Genomic DNA, 24,276 nt, shown 5'->3' with positions numbered 1-24,276 from the left:
TCTGGGTTTCTCATTGAGATATAAACACCCAGCATAGTACAGTGGTCTCTGGGTTTCTCCTTGAGATATAAACACCCAGCATAGTACAGTGGTCTCTGGGATTCTCCTTGAGATATACAGTGGTGCAAAAAAGTATTTAGCCAGCCACCAATTGTGCAAGTTCTCCCACTTAAAGAGATGAGAGAGGCCTGTAATTTTAGGTACATCATAGGTACACTTCAACTATGTCAGACAAAATGAGGAAATTAATTCCAGAAAATCACATTGTAGGATTTTTTATGAATTTATTTGCAAATTATGGTGGAAAATAAGTATTTGGTCACCTACAAACAAGAAAGATTTCTGGCTCTCACAGACCTGTAACTTATTCTTGAAGAGGCTCCTCTGTCCTCCACTCATTACCTGTATTAAAGGCACCTGTTTGAACTTGTTATCAGTATAAAAGACACCTGTCCACAACCTCAAACAGTCACACTCCACTATGACCAAGACCAAAGATCTGTCAAAGGACACCAGAAACAAAATTGTAGACCTGCACCAGGCTGGGAAGACTGAATCTGCAATAGGTAAGCAGCTTGGTTTGAAGAAATCAACTGTGGGAGCAATTGTTAGGAAACGGAAGACATACAAGACCACTGATAATCTAAAAACTCAACTCGTCGTGTTTGGAGGACAAAGAATGCTGAGTTGCATCCAAAGAACACCATACCTACTGTGAAGCATGGGGGTGGAAACATCATGCTTTGGGCTGTTTTTCTGCAAAGGGATCAGGACGACTGATCCGTGTAAAGGAAAGAATGAATGGGGCCATGTATCGTGAGATTTTGAGTGAAAACCTCCTTCCATCAGCAAGGGCATTGAAGATGAAACGTGGCTGGGTCTTTCAGCATGACAATGATCCCAAACACACCGCACAGGCAACGAAGAAGTGGCTTCGTAAGAAGCATTTCAAGGTCCTGGAGTGGCCTTGCCAGTCTCCAGATCTCAACCCCATTAGAACATCTTTGGAGGGAGTTGAAAGTCCGTGTTGCCCAGCAACAGCCCCAAAACATCACTGCTCTAGAGGAGATCTGCATGGAGGAATGGGCCAAAATACCAGCAACAGTGTGTGAAAACCTTGTGAAGACCTACAGAAAACGTTTGACCTCTGTCATTGCCAACAAAGGGTATATAACAAAGTATTGAGATAAACTTTTGTTATTGACCAAATACTTATTTTCCACCATAATTTGCAAATAAATTAATTAAAAAATCCTACAATGTGATTTTCTGGATTTCTTTCTCTCATTTTGTCTGTCCTAGTTGAAGTGTACCGATGATGAAAATTACTGGCCTCTCTCATCTTTTTAAGTGGGAGAGCTTGCACAATTGGTGGCTGACTAAATACTTTTTTGCCCCACTGTAAACACCCAGCATAGTACAGTGGTCTCTGGGTTCCTCCTTGCTCCTCTCCATCATTAGCTGTTAATAAATGTTTACATGCTTGTGATTAAAACAACATAAAATATAAATTAATTTGGGATTGTTTCAGTTCCTGACATGTTTCCAGCCACATTCCATTTGTGACTATTTATATAAACTTAGCATAAAAAGAAACGTCCCTTTTTCAGGACCCTGTCTTTCAAATATAATTCGTAAAAATCCAAATAACTTCACAGATCTTCATTGCAAAGGGTTTAAACACTGTTTCCCATGCTTGTTCATTGAACCATAAACAATTAATGAGCATGCACCTGAGGTCGTTAAGACACTAACAGCTTACAGACAGTAGGCAATTAAGGTCACAGTTATGAAAACTTAGGACACTAAAGAGGCCTTTCTACTGACTTTGAAAAACACCAAAAGAAAGATGCCCAGCGTCCCTTCTCATCTGCGTGAACATGCCTTAGGCACGCTGCAAGGAAGCATGAGGACAGCAGATGTGGCCAGGGAAATAAATGTAAATGTCCGTACAGGGAGACAGGACGGACAGCTGATCGTCCCCGCAGTGGCAGACCACGTGTAACAACACCTGCACAGGATTTGTACATGCGAACATCACACCTGCTGCGTGACAGGTACAGGATGGCAACAACAACTGCCCGAGTTACACCAGGAACACACAATCCCTCCATCAGTGCTCAGACTGCCACAAAAGGCTGAGAGAGACTGGACTGAGGGCTTGTAGGCCTGTTGTAAGGCAGGTCCTCACCAGACATCTCAGACAACAATGACGTCTATGGGCACAAATCCGCTGTCGCTGAACCAGACAGGACTGGAAAAAAGTGCTCTTCGCTGACGAGTCGCAGTTTTGTCTCACCAGGGTTGATGGTCGGGTTCGCGTTAATCGTCGAAGGACTGAGCGTTACATCGAGGCCTGGACTCTGTCATGCTCTGGGCTGAGCTTGTGCATTACAGGGAAGACATCCTCCTCCCTCATGTGGTACTTTTCCTGCAGGCTCATCCTGACATGACCCTCCAGCATGACAATGCCACCATCCATACTGCTTGTTCCTTGCGTGATTTCCTGCAAGACAGGAATGTCAGTGTTCTGCCATGGCCAGAGAAGAGCCCGGATCTCAATCCCATTGAGCACGTCTGGGACCTGTTGGATTGGAGGGTGAGGGCTAGGGCCATTCCCCCCATAAATGTCCGGGAACTTGCATGTGCCTTGGTGGAAGTGTGGGGTAACATCTCACAGCAAGAACTGGCAAATATGTTGCAGTCCATGAGGAGGAGATACACTGCAGTACTTAATGCAGCTGGTGGCCACACCAGATACTGACTGTTACTTTTGATTTTGACCCCCCCCCTTTGTTCAGGGACACATTATTCCATTTTTGTTAGTCACATGTCTGTGGAACTTGTTCAGTTTATGTCTCAGTTGTTGAATCTTGTTATGTTCATACAAATATTTACACATGTTAAGTTTGCTGAAAGTAAACGCAGTTGACAGTGAGAGAATGTTTTTTTTTTTGCTGAGTTTAGTGTTAATTGATGCTTTTTAATACATGCCACTTAGCAGACAATTTTATTCAAAGCGAATTACAGTCAGGCATGCATGCATTTTACGTATGGGTGATCCCAGGAATCAAACCCGCTACTCTGTCATTACAAGCACCATACTCTACCAATTGAGCTACCAAGGGCCACTATAAAAGTGCTAGGAGGCGTTTGACTGTGCCATTTGGGATACAACCTGTATTTTACTTGAAGCAGTTTGTTTCACCTGGATCGTTGCCCTTCAGGGCGTAGCTGAGGCCTGAGGACTCACTGACCAGACCAAGTAATAGAGGAGAAAAGGACATTGGTAGAGAGAGGCTATGTGTGAGGATATTGACAAAATGTCAACCCAGAAATTAGAGGTGCCTAACAGCTTTGGGAGTCCTCCTCTTGTCCTTGTGAAAGGGGAAAGCTTTGACTTGGCAGCTCTCTGAGGACCTGACAGCAGCTATTGGTCCTCGTAGCCTTTAGCTTTACACCAACAGGAAGGATAAGCCGCTTGTTTAGCCCCTCAGCTTCCCAGGGCGAACTCTAGCGGAACGGTTTGTAGTTGAGTGTATATTCAGAGGGGTTCCTCTCCGGGAAGAATATACCCCAGTATGGAGACATGGTGTGAAATCAAATTACCACACACCATGTCAGGTGTTTCATAGTATACAAGACACAGAAAGAGAGAACATGCATTCATTTGCTGCATCTCTTTCTCTCTCTTGCGCTCTCTCTCCTTCACCCTCCACAGCTACCCCCCTCTCTCTCTCTCGCTCTGTCTCTCTCTCTATCACTCTGACTCTCTTTCTCTCTGCCTGTGTCTCTCTCTCACACTCTCTATTTCTCTCTCTCTCTGTCTCTCTCTCTCAGTTTCTCTCTCTAAAGCCATGACGAGTGGTGTCAGGTATATATAAGCAGCTGGACACCAGTGTAAGACTCACAGTGGTACCTCTGCTGTGAGGGTTGATTGGAAAACCTCACACTCTGAATAACAAAGTCTGGTTTCTCTTTGTGGACACAGAGCATAAATATTCACTCACATCTTAGCAGGGGTCCAGTTTGGATAAGAGGAAAAAGCCTGCCTTTGTTTCTGCGGTTATTGTTCCCTGGTTGAGTCATGAGCTGTGTGAGCAATGCAATCTTCATGCCAAGTCAATGATCTCCCCGGGGAAGAAACCCAACATGAATGCCTTTTCTGGACAATGTCTCAAGCAGACATTTATAGATCCACAACTATAGACGTTTCCCCCCTCCCCCCTCTGTCCCCTAATATGAATTTCAATTGTTCATGTCAGCTTGTGCCTTTAAGTTTCTTTAAAAAAAACTATCAACATGCTGCCAATCAAAGTTGAATAATGATTAAGTGCTTTGAAACGCGAAAATCATAAAAGTCATCCTTGTTTGTTGATCTGGTGTACAGCTGGGCCTTTAGTGTCACCTCCAGCACTAAACCAGAGAGTTGAGGGGTAAGCCCCAGACTGACAGGCACAAAGACCAGGGCCATAACTACGTATGAGGACACCGGAAAAATATATAATAATAGAAATATATATTTTGCACACAATAAAGTAAATCAATTACGGGTCAACAATCTAAGACTGCTCCCGGTGTTGATTAAAGCTCAGAATGCTTATATTCTTTGACTGAGTTCTAATCGCGCCTGACGCTTTGCAAACGAGTGAAATCATGAACAGAGGATGGGTTCGTTATGTTCGCTTGCGTCCCCTGGATTTGCCTCCCAGATGTGCCTTTTTATTAGCACATTTACCACTCTCTCAAACGGCTATCTCCGCCCTCTCGCCGAACAGGCCGATGGCCTGAGAAGTTAAACGAACTACCCCAACTCGGAGTCGGCTCTAGTGGGCAACTAGAGATGCTGATGGCAGTGTGTTTGAGAGATAACGGACAAAAGGCCATTTTATAACTCTCCCGCGACTCCTGCCGTATCTACAGCCACCCCCAAACAAACACAAACTGGTTAATAGTTGTTTATAGATACAGTCAGTTAGGTGGCTACCTGCCCGGAAGACACTTCTATTTCAGTAACGTTAAAGGCCTCTAGCTAGTATTACTTAGCCAGCTAGAACGATGAAGTAAGAGGCTGACGATAAACAGAGCCTAGCTCAGCAGGAGCAAAAAATAGGCTACTAAGTTCTCATAATGACTCTATAAAAAATAAAGAAGATATGTTTCAATATGAACATCTCCGCATGTCCTATCTTCGCTAAAGGCCTAGATTCAAATGCAATCAAACTGCAAACAACACAGTTCATACGCTCTCATTTATATGGGGAGTTGTTTGTTCCCGTTACCCCCCCCCCTCCCTAGCTTGTTTTGCTGTTCTCCAAATAGCATTTGAAAACATTTTTATTATATAGAAATGCAGTAAATGAACTTCAACATTCAAAAAATGTCCTGGACGGAACCTCACTAAGACTGAAGCCCTGGTTACAGCCCTGACGGTGACAGAGATGGTGACGGGGAGAAGACTCAGCTGTGACGGGTGGCATGTGCCGGCTCTGTGGCAGCCTTATGATGAATTACCTTTCTGGGCTTGAATGATAGGACTGATACTGAATGATACCAGCACACGATTGTTCTGTCAGCAAGTCAACAGGGACCTCTGAGAAATAAATAAAGAATAGCAAAGAAATGAACCACAATTCAAGATGGCCTCCCTTTTTATTTTTTCATTACAGGTGCCATCTCTCATATATAGCTCCATATCCTGGATATGGGGAGACCGACATAGCCAGGAAATTGCCATGTGGAAGCACAGAAGGCACAGCCGCAGCTACTGTAACTGCTGAGTGAATATTGGCTGTCTGATCTATTGTGTACTGTGTCCTGTAAGGGAGGGAGGGCAGAGTTATGAAATAAATGATCTGTATACACCTTGTGCGCATGTTTGTAATGTAGAGTATATGTTTACGGTTACATACAGCGGAATGGTACATCAATTCTGTACATGATGACGTTATTTCACTTTCCCGAACAGTTCATGCCATTCTCATCCCAGGTAGCGATTTGATAGCTGTGTGCTGTGATGTTCCTCTATCGTTCTCCATTAAGGCCGAAAGGCCATGTCGTTTCATTGTTAGAAAGAGATTCTGATGGATGTCTCCTCTTTCTTCCCTTTCACAGCTCAGACCATTATTATGAGTACGGACAGGATAACGGTGAGGATTCATACGAGTCATACGGTCAGTGGCTAACTGCTTTATTCAAATGTGAAATGTTGTTTAAATGCATACGCACCACCTGTCTTGTTCAGCGTGGACCTCTTTTCATCAATCAACGCAGCAGTTTTAAATGCTGTTGAACCCACATGCAATGTCATTTCCCCCTAATAGGTGCTATATAAGCGTTTTGACAAATTTGTTGTCGATGTATTGTCGGCATTATTCAGAATGCCAAGTGATGGTATAACATGAGGTCTGTGTCAATTTAATGGTCAAATCATTTATTGGTGATTATCCTGTTCCACAACTGAATTAGGCCTCTTTTACGCAACTCCATATGAACAACGTCCATTTTTCTGACAATGTCAAACACAATCCTGTTATTATAAAGGTTGGGGGGATGTCTGACAAAGACACAGTCATTCTATAAAGCGGGGCATGGCTACGTCCACAGAATGTCCTGACTGTATTCACACGTAGACCATGAGTGATAGAGTAACTGATATGCCTTGACGTCTGCTTTTCTAATACAGCTTTAACTATGGCTTTCTTTTCTGGTGAAATGTTTTGAGCGCTGCGTGGTTCTCGTCTCAGTCCCTGAGCCGTTAATGTAATCTCATTACCCAGGTCTCCTCTTGCTTTGGCAGATGTCAATTCTTATAGCACTTCACAATAATTGTACACAGTTGTCACCAGACACTCTCTGTCAAGTAAAGGACTTTTATTCTCTTCAGTCCATAACGACTTTGTAATTGCTCATAACATAGGGTGGCAGGTAGCCTAGCGGTTAAGAGCATTGGGCCAGTAACCGAAAGATTTCTGTTTCGAATCGCCTTTAATCTAATTGCTCCAGGGTCACTGCAAATAATGGCTGATCTCTGGCTCTGAACTACCTCTCTGAAGCTGTCTCAGGGGAAGTGGGATTCAACAACAACAACAAATTGTGAAATAGGACAAATGTGAGGACACACCTAATTACTATAACTGAAACAGCAGCTTATTAATATTACAATTTGCAACACAGATTCACACACGAGTTATGTGGCGAGAAACTCTGTCTGGGTAGTGTTAAGAAGTAACCTCCAGAAGCAGACAAACACACAGAGGCTAACAGTGCAATGCTACATGCTTTCTAACAGGTGAAAAGAAAGAGGTGTTTGACAGTTCGAAGAAAGGCGCTGTTTAAACGATAAACAGAGTTGATGGTGCATGGTTGATCTCTAACCACAAGGTTACATTGGTCACTGTCTCTCAGTGTCAGAGAAAGTGTGACAGGTTTAGAGACTATTAGATACTATTGGTTATGGGCTGCCAGCAGAGACCATGTCAAGGGAAAAACAGTCCTTTGTGAGCCTCTGCTCTGCTCCGGGGATGAGACTCTGTTGGCTAGAGATCACACAAAGGCTGCCATCGATGTAGCAGGCACTTGGCACATAGACAGCAGAGGGCCTGAATGAGGCTAATGGTTATTGTGACCTTTTGTTAGGAGCCACTACACTGGCTCTTTTCAAGTAGCTATCTGATCTTCTGTTTCAATTATCTAAACGCATCCTTCGAGGTTAATGACAAGCTTCTTGGTGGATTGTCCGTTTGAACTACAGAGGCCGGGATTCTTCTGTTGTTCCAGTTTCAGTCTCTCAAATAACTCAGAAAGTTAGTCCATTGACATAATTCAACTTTTTTTGACAGGTTTGATGCCTGATTGAAGCATGATAGCTGAATTCTTACCTCAGTTCCAGTCTAAGGAAAAAATGACAAATATTGTTCCAATAACCTGTTGACATCATAAAAATCTGAGTTACACAAGAGAGTGTTTTTTTGTGTGTGTTTAGAAGTGTTTCTTATGGCTGTTTCCCTATAAAGCAGGTCAGGAGGACTGGACAACTAATCGTGGCAAGGCGCCAGCTGCACGGACGACTAAGGGAGTGTACAGAGAGACGCCCTACTCCAGATATTGAACTGATTATACAACAACCTGCACAATCCCTCATGGATGTGTCATCAAGTAATGGATTTTATACGGACGCTCCCTTCTTTTTAGAATAAAAACACAAACAAAACCAAACAATAACACAGAGGAAATGATGAAGGTAAAGACCTTGAAATCAATCGTAAACATGTGTTTAAAAAACGGAAGACCCTGGTATGATGTCAAGACTGTTTCCACCGGGAATAATGTGTATAATTTAGGTCATCTACCCACTCCTAAACAAGTAGATATCTAAATATTCTGGACCCGGTTATAGAGTGATTGGTCATAGTTAATATATTAGTGATTTAGTTGTAGAGAGGTGAAGTATTGTAGATATTTTTGCCTGTCCCTTGAAACCTTTCCAATCAGAAAAGATCCTGAAATAAATATTGTTGTTTTATCTCCTTTTGTAAATGATAGTTCTTTAATGTTAAAGGGCTTATAAAAGCATGGCGTGGAATCATTGTGGATAGTGTCAACTGTTTTATTCCTGTCTTAAAACTTGTAGATGTGTGTGTTTCTGTTTAATTTCCCCCGTTTAATCAATCTTCAATCTCAGCTCATACTCTTCTTTTCTTTGTGTGTAAAAACCCTCAGTAAAGAAAAAAATAATCAAGAGCTGCAAGACATTTTAGGTAAAGCTCTTAATAATTAATTCCAATCCATATATTTTTTTGGGGGGGGGCTTTAATACCTGAAATGCTTTCAGACATTGTATAAATCGGGTTCTTGAGACATTAACAGAAATAGTATATTAGCATATTAACCTTATCCGCTTATGTAGGCCCTTTACATTGTTCTTCTTGGTTGATGCTCAATAAACTTTTGGAAATATAGAAGTTTGTGTTCCAGAGCGTAATTCTGTATTTGCATAAATAGAAAAACACAATAATCTAAACTAACAAAACTAACATTGCAAGGAATGATGTTGACGATAATATTGAAACTTTAATACAGGTTCTTAAATTCCGTTCTTAAATTCCGTAATGTACACTACCGTTCAAAAGTTTGGGATCACTTAGAAATGTCCTTGTTTTTGAATGAAAAGCAAATTGTTTGTCTATTAAAATAACATCAAATTGGTCAGAAATGGAGTGTAGACATTGTTAATGTTGTAAATGACTATCATTGCTGGAAATGGCAGATTTTTTTAAATGGAATATCTACATAGGCATACAGAGGCCCATTATCAGCAACCATCACTCCTGTGTTCCAATGGCACGTTGTGTTCGCTAATCCAGGTTGATCATTTTAAACAGCTAATTGTGAATAGGCGACTCCAGTGAACCTCAACAGTGAAGAGACTCCGGGATGCTGGCCTTCTAGGCAGAGTTCCTCTGTCCAGTGTCTGTGTTCTTTCGCACATCTTAATCTTTTCTTTTTTTAGCCAGTCTAAGATATGGCTTTTTCTTTGGAATTCGAGGCCCGAGAAGGCCCTCACCCCTGAGTCGCCTCTTTACTGTTGACGCTGAGACTGGTATTTTGCGGTTACTATTTATTGAAGCTGCCAGTTGAGGACTTGTGAGGCGTCTGTTTCTTAAACAAGATCCTCTAATGGTCTTGTCCTCTTGCTCAGTTGTGCACCGGGGCCTCCCACTCCCCTTTCTATTCTTGTTAGAGCCTGTTTGCACTGTTCTGTGATGGGTTGTAGTACACAGTGTTGTACAAAATCTTCAGTTTCTTGGCAATTTCTTGCATGGAAGAGCCTTCATTTCTCAGATCAAGAAAAGACTGACGAATAATCTGTTTTTAGTCATTTTGAGCCTTTAATCGAACCCACAAATGCTGATGCGCCGGATACCCAACTAGTCTAAAGAAGGACAGTTTTATTGCTTCTTTATTGAGGACAACAGTTTTCAGCTGTGCTAACATAATTGCAAAAAGCTTTTCAAAATATCAATTAGCCTTTTAAATGATAAACTTGGATTAGCGAACACAACGTGCCATTGAAACACAGGAGTGATGGTTGCTGATAATGGGCCTCTGTACGCCTATGTAGATATTCCATCAAAAAAATCTGCCGTTTCCAGCTACAATAGTCATTTATAACATTAACAATGTCTACACTGTATTTCTGATCAATTTGATGTTAGTCTAATGGACAAAAAACATGTTTTTCTTTCAAAAACAAGGACATTTCCAAGTGACCCCAAACTTTTGAACGGTAGTGTATATTGAGACTCTTGAGAGATATCATATTGATCAAGAATTAGCTTCTGAATAATATGATAACATGTACAACAACATAAAAGTGAACATTATTTTAACACGAAAATATATTTAAAAACTGAATTCATGTAACAAAACAACACAATTTTGTAAGAACTGTGTTGTATGTATATTGCCTATTTGTATATTGCAATTCAGCTAATGTTTTGTAGGTAATGATTTCGATACAATGTCAATCACAGATTTAAGTCTCTGATGTGTGTTTTTCATATGTAATACCTTAATAAAACGGATTACAATATGTCAGTTGACATTATTTTTAACAGTACACTAACATGTACAGTAACAATGGCAGCGGCACCTGTATTTTCTTGCTTGCCTATCTAATAATAAGTGACTTTGAGCATCTTATAATAGGCAGTCCTATTACATTTTAATGACAACAATCAGTGACACCAGGAGAAACTCCTAGGGACTGTTCATAACTTTTCTACTGGATGTAAACAACGGCTTTTACACAATTGTATAGAATTTGTATGGCGGGGATCTCGTTTCTGTTCTTGTTTTGCTCCCTGTGTTCTCCTCTGGTGCCTGCCCTGACCTTTGGCCCTGCCCCTCTGTTAGAGAGACTCTAAATGACCCCTGACCTCTGAACCCCAGCTGACCTCCACACTGAGAGGACGGCAGACAGACAGTAGCTGTTTTAAAAGACCTCCCTCCATCCGTTCCACAAGGTAATCAAACCCAACCAACCTAACCTCACCATAATGTAGACTGACAAACATAAAGCACTAAAACTAAAATGAAGTTGTTCATCATTCAGTCTTTCTTAATCTTGAAGGGGTTTAAAAGTCAACACTGGGGATTAATTAGACTTCGATATAAACAATTTAAAAGTATCATAAATAGCTGTAATATTTCTAGCAGGTTTGGTGTGCAATAAGTGTATTATATGACTTTGATTATATATGTTGTATTGTAAGTAATATTAATTACTCTTTAACCATACTAAAACGATTATTCTGAATCACTTTAAATTGCAACAGTTTGCTTTCTTTCTGTACCTTTATTTTGTAATCAATCATGTTATTTCCTTTATTTTAGGCTCGTGCCAGAGCCCACAGCAGGAAATCATACGTCCGACCACCCTCAAGCTCTGAAGGTGAGTTGCAATTAACGCTACTCGTCTGATAATTCCTCTTCTTTATATCAACATAACCAGAGTGCTTTGGTTACAAATACAGTATTAGCCAAGATTAAAAATATACAGGGTATGTCCCAAATGGCACCCAGTTCCCTATATAGTGCATTACTTTTGACCAAAGACCTATGGGCCTTGATCAAAAGTAGTCTACGACAGTGCCTTCAGAAAGTATTCACACCCCTTGACTTTTTCCACATTTTGTTGCATTACAGCCTGAATTGAAAATTGATTAAATGTACCTTTTGTGTCACTGGCCTACACACAATACCCTATAATGTAAAAGTAGAATTTTGTTTTTAGAAATGTTTATTCATTAACAATTCAAAGCTGTCATGTCTTGAGTCAATAAGTATTCAACCCCTTTGTTATGGCAAGCCTAAAAAAGTCCAGGTGTAAAAATTTGCTTAACAAGTCACATAATATATTACATCGATAATAGTGTTTAACATGATTTTTTGATGACTACCTCATCTCTGTGCCCTACACATACAATTACAGTGCATTCGGAAAGTATTCAGACCCCTTGACTTTTTCCACATTTTGTTATGTTACAGTGTTACAGCCTTATTGTCACGATCGTCTAAGGTGGAAACAGCGGAGCAAAGCGCAGCGTGGTGAGCGTACATACCTCTTTATTATAAGATGTCGCCAACAAAACAATAAACATGAAAACGAAAATGTGAAGCCAATGTAGTGCTCACAGGCAACTATACGTGGACAACTACCCACAAATACAGGTGGGAAAAAGGCTACCTAAGTATGGTTCTCAATCAGATACAACGATAGACATCTGCCTCTGATTGAGAACCACACCCGGCCAAACACACAGGAATACAAAATCATTGAAAAAGGGACATAGAATGCCCACCCAAATCACACCCTGACCAAACCAAAATATAGACATATAAAGCTCTCTACGGTCAGGGCGTGACACTTATTCTAAAATAGATTTTTTTTTAACTAATGTCCATCAATCTACACACAATAGCCCATAATGACAAAATGAAAACAGGTTTTTAGAATTTTTTGCAAATTTGTTAAGAATTAAAAACTGAAATACCCTATTTACATAAGTATTCAGACCCTTTGCTATGAGACTCGAAATTGAGCTCAGGTGCAACCTGTTTCCATTGATCATTCTTGAGATGTTTCTACAACTTTATTGGAGTCCAACTGTGGTAAATTCAATTACTTGGAAATGATTTGGAAAGGCACACCCCTGTCTATTATATAATGTCCCACAGTTGACAGTGCATGTCAGAGCAAAAATCAAACCATGACATCGAAGGAATTGTCCATGGAGCTCCGAGACAGGATTGTGTCGCGGTCTCTCTGGTCTGATGAATCCAAGATTTAACTCTTTGTCTTGAATGCCAAGCGTCAAATATGGAAGAAACCTGGCACCATCCCTGCGGTGAAGCATGGTGATGGCAGCATCATGCTGTGGGGATGTTTTTCAGTGGCAGGGACTGGGAGACTAGTCAGGATTGAGTGAAAGATGAATGGATTCAAGTACAGAGAGATCCTTGAGTGCTCAGGACCTTAGACTGGAGCAAAGGTTCACCTTCCAACAGTACAACGACCTTAAGCACACAGCAAAGACAATGCAGGAGTGGCTTTGGGACAAGTCTCTGAATGTCCTTGAGTGGCTCCCAATCCAACCTGACAGTGCTTGAGAGGATCTGCAAAGAAGAATCGAAGAGACTTCCCAAATACAGGTTTGCCAAGCTTGTAGCACCATACCCAAGAAGGTATGAGGCTGTCATCGATGCCAAAAGTGCTTCAACAAAGTACTGAGTAAAGGGTCCGAATACTTATGTTTGCTGTTTGGGGTTTTAGGCTGGGTTTCTGTGCAGCACTTTGAGATGTCAGCTGATGTAAGAAGGGCTTTATAAATCAATTTGATTTGATTTATGTAAATGTGATATTTCAGTCAAAAAATAATAATAATTTGTCAAAGTTTATAATAACCTGTTTTTGCTTTGTCATAATGGGGTATTTTGTGTAGATTGATGAGAAAAAAAAAACAATTTAATCAATTTTAGAATAAGGCTGTAACGTAACAACATTTGGAATAAGTCAAGGGGTATGAATACTTTCTGAAGGTACAGTAGCTGTAAGGTCCCTTAGCTGAGCAGTGAATTTAAAACACCAATTCAGCCACAAAAGGCATCTATTGGTAGATAGGTTAAAAGAAAACAAAAATCAGACAGTGAATATCCCTTTGAGCATGTTGAAGTTATTAAATACACTTTGGATGTTGTATCAATACACCGTCACTACAAAGATACAGGCAACCTTCTTAACTCAGTTGCTGGAGAAGAAGGAAACCACTCAGGGAATTCACCATGAGTTTAAAACAGTTAGAGTTTATGGCTGTGACACGAGAGAACTGAGAAAGGATCAATAACATTGTAGTTACTCCAAAATACTAACCTAAATCACAGAGTGAAAATAAGGAAGCCTGTACAGAATAAAAAAATATTCCAAACCATGCATTCTGTTTGCATTAAGCACAATAAAGTAAAACTGCAAAAAAAGAAAATGGCAAAGAAATTAACTTTATGTCCTCAATAGAAAGTGTTATGTTTTTGGGCAAATCCAACACAACACATCACTGGGTACCACTCTTCATATGTTCATGCATGGTGGTGGCTGCATCATGTTATGGGTATGCTTGCCATCAGCAAGGACTAGGGAGTTTTTTTAGGATAAAAAGAAACGGAATAAAGCTAAGCACAGGCAAAATTTTAGATGGGAAATGGTTGTCCAGCAATGTCTAGCAACCTGAGACAGTGTTGAAATCATTTTTTAAAGAATAGTTTTGAAATAATGTACAACCCAGGTGTGCAAAGCTCTTTGTAACGGCTTTCTATAGATGAAGGAGAGTTGGACCAAAATGCGGCGTGGCTATTGAGATTCATGTTTAATGAAAAAACACACTAAACACAAACACTACAAAACAATAAACGTAACGAAAACCGAAACAGCCTAAACTGGTGTAAACTAACACAGAACAGGAACAAAAGGAGATAAGGACAATCACCCACGAAACACTCAAAGAATATGGCTGCCTAAATATGGTTCCCAATCAGAGACAACGATAAACACCTGCCTCTGATTGAGAACCACTTCAGACAGCCATAGATTCACCTAGAACACCCCACTAAGCTAACATCCCAATACATGTGAAAAAAACAACACAAAACACACCACATACAAAAACCCATGTCACACCCTGGCCTGACCAAATAGATTAAGAAAACACAAAAATACTAAGACCAGGGCGTGACACTCTTAAAGAGCAACATACACACGATTGCATGAGGTCTTGAGTTAGAAATGTAACACTTTATAGAACTTATGCATCGAATACATTGTTAATTGGAGGATTTTCACACCTACAGTAGCCGGGCCGTGAAGAGTCTATTGTCCTGCTAATAGGAAACATTGTTTGCATAATGGGCTAAACTTGCTACAGCACTACAGTGAAAAACAAGGGTTTGAAAACCTGTTTTCAAAATGCCTCCAGCTGTAAATAAAAACACAGAATCTCGTTGTCACGTTCTGACCCTAGTTCTGTTATTATATCTTTGTTTTAGTATGGTTAGGGTGTGAGTTGGGTGGGTTGTCTATGTTCATTTTTCTATAATTTGGGATTTCTGTGGTCAGCCTAGTATGGTTCTCAATCAGAGGCAGCTGTCAATTGTTGTCCCTGATAGAGAATCATACTTAGGTAGCCTGGTTTCACTTTTGAGTTGTGGGTGTTTATTTTCTGTCCTTGTGTATGTCGCCAGACAGGACTGTTTCGGTTTTCGTTCGTTCACTTTATTGTTTTGTATTTGGTCCTCCGATCCTTCTCGCTACTCCTTCTCAGAAGAGGAGGACGATATTCGTTACACTCCTTTACATTCTTTATTGCAACCATAATGTCACAAATAAGTTGTATCTACCTTTCCAATTACTTTTAGAGTTTGGGATTTACAAATGTGCGCTTTTTATGTAATTTTTAGTAAGTAATATGCTACAGTCCAGCTACAGCTTGTTAGGATCAAGTAGAAACCAAAAAAATACAGTGCCTTGCGAAAGTATTCGGCCCCCTTGAACTTTGCGACCTTTTGCCACATTTCAGGCTTCAAACATAAAGATATAAAACTGTATTTTTTTTGTGAAGAATCAACAACAAGTGGGATACAATCATGAAGTGGAACAACATTTATTGGATATTTCAAACTTTTTTAACAATCCAAAAACTGAAAAATTGGGCGTGCAAAATTATTCAGCCCCTTTACTTTCAGTGCAGCAAACTCTCTCCAGAAGTTCAGTGAGTATCTCTGAATGATCCAATGTTGACCTAAATGACTAATGATGATAAATACAATCCACCTGTGTGTAATCATTCCATATAAATGCACCTGCACTGTGATAGTCTCAGAGGTCCGTTAAAAGCGCAGAGAGCATCATGAACAAGGAACACACCAGGCAGGTCCGAGATACTGTTGTGAAGAAGTTTAAAGCCGGATTTGGATTCAAAAAGAAAAAAAGATTTCCCAAGCTTTAAACATCCCAAGGAGCACTGTGCAAGCGATAATATTGAAATGGAAGGAGTATCAGACCACTGCAAATCTACCAAGACCTGGCCGTCCCTCTAAACTTTCAGCTCATACAAGGAGAAGACTGATCAGAGATGCAGCCAAGAGGCCCATGATCACTCTGGATGAACTGCAGAGATCTACAGCTGAGGTGGGAGACTCTGTCCATAGGACAACAATCAGTTGTATATTGCACAAATCTGGCCTTTATGGAAGAGTGGCAAGAAGAAAGCCATTTCTTAAAGATATCCATAAAAAGTGTTGTTTAAAGTTTGCCACAAGCCACCTGGGAGACACACCAAACATGTGGAAGAAGGTGCTCTGGTCAGATGAAACCAAAATTGAACTTTTTGGCAACAATGCAAAACGTTATGTTTGGCGTAAAAGCAACACAGCTCATCACCCTGAACACACCATCCCCATTGTCAAACATGGTGGTGGCAGCATCATGGTTTGGGCCTGCTTTTCTTCAGCAGGGACAGGGAAGATGGTTCAAATTGATGGGAAGATGGATGGAGCCAAATACAGGACCATTCTGGAAGAAAACCTGATGGAGTCTGCAAAAGACCTGAGACTGGGACGGAGATTTGTCTTCCAACAAGACAATGATCCAAAACATAAAGCAAAATCTACAATGGAATGGTTCAAAGATAAACATATCCAGGTGTTAGAATGGCCAAGTCAAAGTCCAGACCTGAATCTAATCGAGAATCTGTGGAAAGAACTGAAAACTGCTGTTCACAAATGCTCTCCATCCAACCTCACTGAGCTCGAGCTGTTTTGCAAGGAGGAATGGAAAAAAATTCTCTCGATGTGCAAAACTGATAGACATACCCCAAGCGACTTACAGCTGTAATCGCAGCAAGGTGGTATTAACTTAAGGGGGCTGAATAATTTTGCACGCCCAATTTTTCAGTTTTTGATTTGTTAAAAAAGTTTGAAATATCCAGTAAATGTCGTTCCACTTCATGATTGTGTCCCACTTGTTGTTGATTCTTCACAAAAAAATACAGTTTTATATCTTTATGTTTGAAGCCTGAAATGTGGCAAAAGGTCGCAAAGTTTAAGGGGGCCGAATACTTTCGCAAGGCACTGTAAGTGTATTTTTTTGGTGTGTGCGTGCAGGACAGAGGAATAGAAATTCTTACACTATTGTTCAGGAGGAACAGAAAATTGCATGTCAATTCATAAACCATGTGCCATCGAAAATCTCTTCCCAACTATTTTGCAATCTATATGGCTCTTCGCAAGTAATTACATTGAGAGGATTGGAGGATTCTAAATTGTTAGTTAAAAAAAATATGATTTTTTTTTATGGAGATGATTTCATTTTCCATTAAATTGAAAGTGAGTGATCGTAATCTGAATAAATATTTATAAAGGCCAAAATATTTATTTATGTTTTTAGAATTAGAGAAACCAAAAGCCTACCATGCCTATTTTTTGGACAAGGACATCCCGGCCAGCCAAACATTCCCCTAACCCAGATCACACTGGGCCAATTGTGCAATTGCGCCTCATGGGTCTCCCGGTTGCAGCCGGCACTGGTATCGAACTAGCATCTGTAGCAACGCAGTTTGCACTGCGATGCAATGTCTTAGACTCTGTGTCACTTGGGAGGCCCAATCCACAAAGTTTTTAATGCTGATCAATTGCCTTGCACAAGGAACCAAAATACAGAGAGGTGTTGGCAAGAGTCTATTGTCCTGCTAATAGCCCATAATGGCTCTGTACAACGTGACCTGTCAGGAGTAGTGTGCAGTACTACAGTTAGAGCAAAATAATCCTAACATTTCCACACCCTAATTGTAGTCTAACTATTACCCAAACGGAGATTCAGTGAAAAATACAAATCTTGTTGATTTATCAAGACCAGTCCCCATGCCTGTCTCAGAGTAGCGCTGTCTTGACCTCTGAATACTGTCTTTTCCCCCTTACACTTCCCTTTTCCATTCATTTTGAAAGAGTATTTTCCAGTACACAACATTTTTTTTACCTTCATTAGCCTACTTTGTTCCAATATTTCTGTCATTCAGTGATATTTATTCCCATAGTAATTTGTTATGATCCATATGGAAAATGACATCATACCAAATTAAATTATATTAGTCACATGCGCCAAATTCTACAGTGAAATGCTTATTTACGAGCCCCTATATGCTGATCAATTGCCTTGACAAGAGATGGTAATATTTTTCCTTTTATAGACTATAATACATGGTGTCCTGGTCAGGATAACCAAAAGATATCTTTATTAATTTAACAATTACACAAACTTCAGTGTTTCCTTTCAAATGGTATCAATAATATGCATATCCTTGCTTTAGGTCCTGAGCTACAGGCAGTTAGATTTGGGTATGTCATTTCAGGCAAAAATTGAAAAAAGGGGCTAATCCTTAAGAGGTTTAAAAACCTCTTGTGACTAGGGGGCAGTATTTTCATTTTTGGAAAAATAACGTTCCCAAAGTAAACGGGATATTTTGTCAGGACAAGATGCTAGAAAATGTATATAATTGACAGTTTAGGATAGAAAACACTCTAAAGTTTCCAAAACTATAAAAATACTGTCTGTGAGTATATCAGAACTGATATTGCAGGCGAAAGCCTGAGAAAAATCCAATCCGGAAGTGCCTCATCTTTTGAAAGCTCTGCGTTCCAATGCGTCCCTATTGAGCAGTGAATGGGCTATCAACCAGATTACCTTTTATACGTATTCCCCAAGGTGTCTTCAGCATTGTGACGTAGTTTTACGCCTTTATGTTGAAGAATACCCGTAAGCGGCTACATTGTGTAAGTGGTCACCTGATGGCTCTCAGAGTGATTCTCGCGTAAAATACAGAGGTAACCATTTTTCCAATCGGTCCTACTGAAAAACCAATTGTCCCGATGGATATATTTTCGAATAGATATTTGAAAAACACCTTGAGGATTGATTATAAACAGCGTTTGCCATGTTTCTGTCGATATTATAGAGCTAATTTGGAATCTTTTTCGACGTTGTCGTGACCGCAATTTCCGGTCGATTTCTCAGCCACGTGAAGAACGAACGGAGCTATTTCGCCTACAAAAATAATATTTTGGGAAAAAATGAACATTGGCTATCTAACTGGGAGTCTCGTGAGTGAAAACATCCGAAGCTCATCAAAGGTAAACGATTTAATTTGATTGCTTTTCTGATTTTCGTGACCAAGTTACCTGCTGCTAGCTGGACACAATGCTATGCTAGGCTATCGATAAACTTACACAAATGCTTGTCTTGCTTTGGCTGTAAAGCATATTTTGAAAATCTGAGATGACAGGTTGATTAACAAAAGGCTAAGTTGTGTCTCAATATATTTCACTTGTGATTTTCATGAATAGGATTATTTCTAGTAATATTTATGTCCGTTGCGTTATGCTAATTAGTGTCAGTCGATGATTACGCTCCCGGATCTGGGATGGGGTGTTACTAGAGGTTAAAGACTATCAGAAAGAATGTTTGTGCTTATTTGTTTTGATCCAAAGCCATGAACGAGGACTCACTCAGTAGTATGTCGGTGCCGAGGCTATATGACTGCGCCATCAACTTGGTTATGTAGCAGACATCACTTGCTCATATTCAGTCAACACATATATCTTAAATATATCATGGAATTTAAATTAACATTTTCATTTCTCTTAGAATAAAAACCTTAGTGTAACAACAGTTTCAGTAATTAACACTGACTTGTAGAAACAAAAAATAGGTGTATTTTTCCCGGTGTGTGCCGACAGGACAATTCTTACACTATTGTTCTAAATTCAACCACCTTCTTCATCCTCATCATTCAGTTCGTTGAAATTCAATTTTGAAGTTGTGCACAATTATCAGTTTCTACTCGGTTCATGTCGCCCATTCATTGTCAGTTTGAGACACATTAGCGCCTAGAGACACATTGGCGCGTTGGGACCCAAAAGCATAATCCGAGCTTTAACTCCCCCTTGAGCTGGTCTGGAGCAATGAAGCAGGTACTCAGGGAACCGTACTAAACCACAAATTACCTCTAAATCCCGCAGGATAATCTCAGAACTTTTATTTGAGCAACCACTGTAAGACCCGTTTCCATTGGCACTTTGAATTGAATCTACCCTCACAATGCTGTAACTAACATTACCCCATACTCCTGCCAATGCCAGCCAGACTCAGAGCCATGTATTTAGCTTGCTGACGATAGCTAGCTAAATGGTTAGTGTCATCACTAGTGTTAACCGGTGCTGTACTCCACCGCTGTAACTCTACGTTGTGTGTGGGGTTGATTGAGACTATAGACGTGGACTTTGGAGATCAGGTAGTTTTAATTAAGCAGCATTCACTCTGCATCCTGCATCCAAAAGGAAATAAAACATTTGTAGAGCACATATGTTCTGAGAATCGTCCCTCTTTCTCTCATAGTGCATCAAAATGATTTTTGAATACGAAAATTAGTACAGCCTCTCCTTATTATACATAATATATTTTACATAGATAAAACCACATTCCTGCATCCAAAAGGAAATAAAACATTTGTTGAGCACATATGTTCTGAGAATCGTCCCTCTTTCTACAACAGATGCACAATAGGAGGGACTGGGATCATTCGAGGAGCAAGCCATCGCTCACACATATTGCCTGCTAATACCTTAGCTCGCTATTAACCACATTTTGAATTCAGAATGTTGATATCATCCTAAAAAGTACAATTACAAGTGCATCTTAACAATACCATCCACTTATGAGTAACCTCTAAATATACATCATTATTCATGAACAAAACACTGTGTGTATGACTTTGTACTTAAAATAATCAAACTTTTATGAAGACTGAAAAAGCGTGCCTACCTCTCATAGTGTATCAAAATTATTTGAGCACGAGCACGCAGGGCAAAACGTAAGTTCACTCTCCCATACTCCCAGGATGCAGGCATGCATAATAACAAATCAACATGACATATTAATATATGAACCTGGTGAAATTCACATAGTACTTTAACAACTGTTACACTAGCATAACAGGCTAACTAGTTAGCTGAATTCCTACTTTGATTGCCATGGTATTGGCTATTAGCTAGCTAGCAAGCTAGCCAAGCAAACCAAGTGACAGGTTTGATGTGATGTAGCTAGCTAGCTAGCTTTCAATACAACCTGGCCAGCTAAAATTCCTGCTAGCTCACGTTAGCTAGCTAGCTAGCTTGTTTCAACTCTGGTTTGATAGCAAATGTTAGGTAGCTAGCATTCGAGGGCTGACAGTTCTCATAAAGGTTTATTGTGTAGTGCAAAGTGAATGAAGTATCCCGCTATGGGGTAATTTGTGTCATGTCTGACTACTGCAGTACTGCTTGTCCATGTGCTAGCTAACAGCAACAAGCCCAGATGTGCTAGCTAACAGCAACAAGCCCAGATGAGCTAGCTAAACATTGCGTGAGCATCCAGCAGTGATAATTTTGGTGGTTGCATGGTAACAGCGTCACCAGCCCGAATTCTAATCGAGCTGGCACCAGTTGTGAAATTGGACTGCGCTGATCCGGGTATCCCTCGACCCAGCTCGAATTTGAGAATTCCATTCGAGCCAGCTTGAATTTGAGAATTCCATTCGAGCCAGCTTGAATTTGGCCCTAATTTTAAGTGACAGTGGAAACGGGGCTATATTGTACTACTACTAAGCAGCAGGGGGACATGGATGAAGGGCTTGTTACTACCTCGTGTTAAACATGGTAAACCCATGTTACTGCGGCTCAGGAAAGCTGTTCCTCTGGGATAGTTTCCAGACTGGGGAGAAATCCTGGACGTCTCAATGGAACACAAATCATAATCCTCCCTGTTTTACCGGCCCACAATGTATGAATGCCATGCGGGACTACTGCCACCCTTATTGTCTGTGTGATTAGGACAAAGAGGAGTTCAGCTCTGTGTGGTCATGGGCCCAGTGCTATCTGAACCAACCTCTAGGCCCTTCCAACTGAGCCATTTGAAAATGATAGCGAGCTGAGCGCTAGCTGGGTTCTCGTCTCCTCTCCATCAACACTCACAGATAATGACTTATTGATTGGTTTTGACAAAAATCCATTAACTTGAAAGAGGAGCCCAGCTCTTGTAAGTCCACGATGACAATATTTTAAAAACTAAAAGTGATTAAAGAGTTTGTTGTTGTTGATAAAATTGTTGTTGTTGTTTTTGTGTTGGTCAAGCTACTAATCATAGCTTTTTGTATCCTTTTAGGGTGAAACAAAACATAGCTGGAATGACATGACTCTAAGATTTAGCTTCCAGACAGCTCTCAGAAGAATCACATTTCAGGACCCGATTTGGAAATTTGGAAAGGAAAGAAGAACACAGCTGAAGAAACCAGATGAAGAAACTTCAGTGTGGATATTTGATCTCTTGACAGACTAAACATTGGACATTTAATTTCCCTCCAAATAAACTCAGCTTAATTCTGTGAAGGTTGTAGCAGTGCACCCTATAGAGGAAATGTAAAAGGAAGAAGCTAATGTGTAGATCACACTTCCTCATACTTCTCCTATAGACACAGCAGACCAGCATCAAATGTGTCCTAGCTTTTGGAGGGGCAGACAACAGAACAATATCACACTTCTCCCGGCTTTTAGAGAGACAGACAATTAACCTGTATCACACTTTTCCCAGCTTTTATAGAGAAAGAGAGCAGACCAGCATCACACTTCTTCTAACTTTTAGAGAGAGCGACAGAGACAGCAGACCAGCATCACACTTCTCCCATGCAGCCTCCAGAACCACTGACAGGAAACCTGTATCACACTTCTCCTCCAGAGAATCAGACAGGATACCTGTATCACACTTCTTCTCTAGAGAAAGAGACAGGAGACCTCTATCACACTTCCCCCAGCCTTTACAACCATTGTCAGGAGACCTCTATCACACTTCTCCTCTAGAGAGACAGACAGGAGACCTGTATCACACTTCTCCTAACCTGGAGAGAGACAGACAGGAGACCAGCCCGGCAATGGAGTATCTCATCTTCTGGCAGAATCTGGCAGGGATTTTCTTCCTCTTCACAGAGACACATGCACTCCTCATCTCAAACGGCACCCTATTCCCTCAGGGCATCTGGTCAAAAGTAGTGTACCATATAGGGAATAGGGTGCCATTTGGAAAGCAGCCTGGCTCTGTATACATTTTATGTACATTCTAAAGTAGCTGAACTGACAGTGAACCATCCTAGTGTCCCTTTGTGTCCTCCTTCCCCACATGATGATGTTTACTGTGTTACTGTATGCCAGAGGAGGCTGGAGGGTGGAGCTATAGGAGGACATGCTCATTGTAATGGCTAGAATAGAATAAATGGAATGGTATCAAACACATCAACATACAGAAACCACATGTTTGACTCCTCCCACCAAACTCCACTGCTGTACACACCGACCGCCAAGGACGAGATAGAAATTAATAATGCAGTATGCCACAGGCCTGACATCCTATTGCGCAAAATTATAGTCTTCTAATTGCATTTGGTTTTGTTCATTACCGAATAAATAATCCACTCAAATGAATAAATAATTCACTTGCAGTGCCTTATTGTATACCAAGAAGCTTAGATAGCCCAGCTTGATGCTCTTATAAGAGTCTGTGAAATACAGAGGAAGGAAAAATGAAATTCAGAAAGACGGCATTCAGGACACACAGGGTACCCAAACCGAGCTAAAATAATCTGACCAGGCCACGACAGCTGTGGAAATCCCCTAAAATAGCTTTCCTTCCATAAAGGAGCTCTACTCGTGCATATGCCTGTTTCTACATCCAAAATGGCACCCTATTCCCTCTCTCTATTCCTCTCAGCTGATGTTGTCAGTGGAGTAGTAGTCAGGCAACAGTTTTCCATTAGAGGGAGTGATTCTCTTTTGACTCTGGGGCCAAGTCCCCGGACAATAACACTGACGTGGTGTGTTTGTCTGTCAACTCTCTCATCACCGCCGGGGGATAGCAGTTAGTGGCTTCACTTCCATTCTGGAGTGCCTTATAATAACAAGACTTATCTGGGATTATCCTGTCGGAGTTAATGCAGAGTAAGAGCAGTTACATGGCTTATTTGATTACGAATGTCCATAAAGAATGTCACAATCCTGGCTGTCACTGTGAGACAGCTCTATTCCCAGCGTTCTCTTGCTCTGTAGACACACACACAAGTTTGTTTTACTATCCTTGTGGGGACCAAA

The 24,276-nt window shown here is 40.6% G+C and overlaps 1 protein-coding gene across 3 annotated transcripts in view; it reads left to right on the top strand.

The window, feature by feature from the left end:
* LOC135551398 (KH domain-containing, RNA-binding, signal transduction-associated protein 3-like) overlaps positions 1-22,836 on the top strand; it is a 163,933-nt gene extending 141,097 nt beyond the window's left edge. Inside the window, exons 8-12 of one of the 3 annotated variants that reach the window (XM_064982619.1) lie at positions 6,115-6,173; positions 8,019-8,157; positions 11,398-11,455; positions 12,052-12,111; positions 22,304-22,836. In XM_064982619.1, coding sequence (XP_064838691.1) covers positions 6,115-6,173; positions 8,019-8,110 — 151 coding nt within the window. In that variant the 3' untranslated portion in view covers positions 8,111-8,157; positions 11,398-11,455; positions 12,052-12,111; positions 22,304-22,836. Of the gene's footprint in view, positions 1-6,114; positions 6,174-8,015; positions 9,173-11,397; positions 11,456-12,051; positions 12,112-22,303 lie in introns of those variants that run through there. The other 2 variants (XM_064982617.1, XM_064982618.1) reach the window with 2 other exon arrangements.
* Positions 22,837-24,276: the final 1,440 nt, after the last annotated feature.

This window comes from Oncorhynchus masou, chromosome 13 (assembly GCF_036934945.1).
Source record: "Oncorhynchus masou masou isolate Uvic2021 chromosome 13, UVic_Omas_1.1, whole genome shotgun sequence".
Lineage (NCBI taxonomy): Eukaryota > Metazoa > Chordata > Actinopteri > Salmoniformes > Salmonidae > Oncorhynchus > Oncorhynchus masou.
The sequence above is the reverse complement of the archived record's forward strand: the minus strand, read 5'-3'. Positions and strand labels throughout refer to the sequence as shown.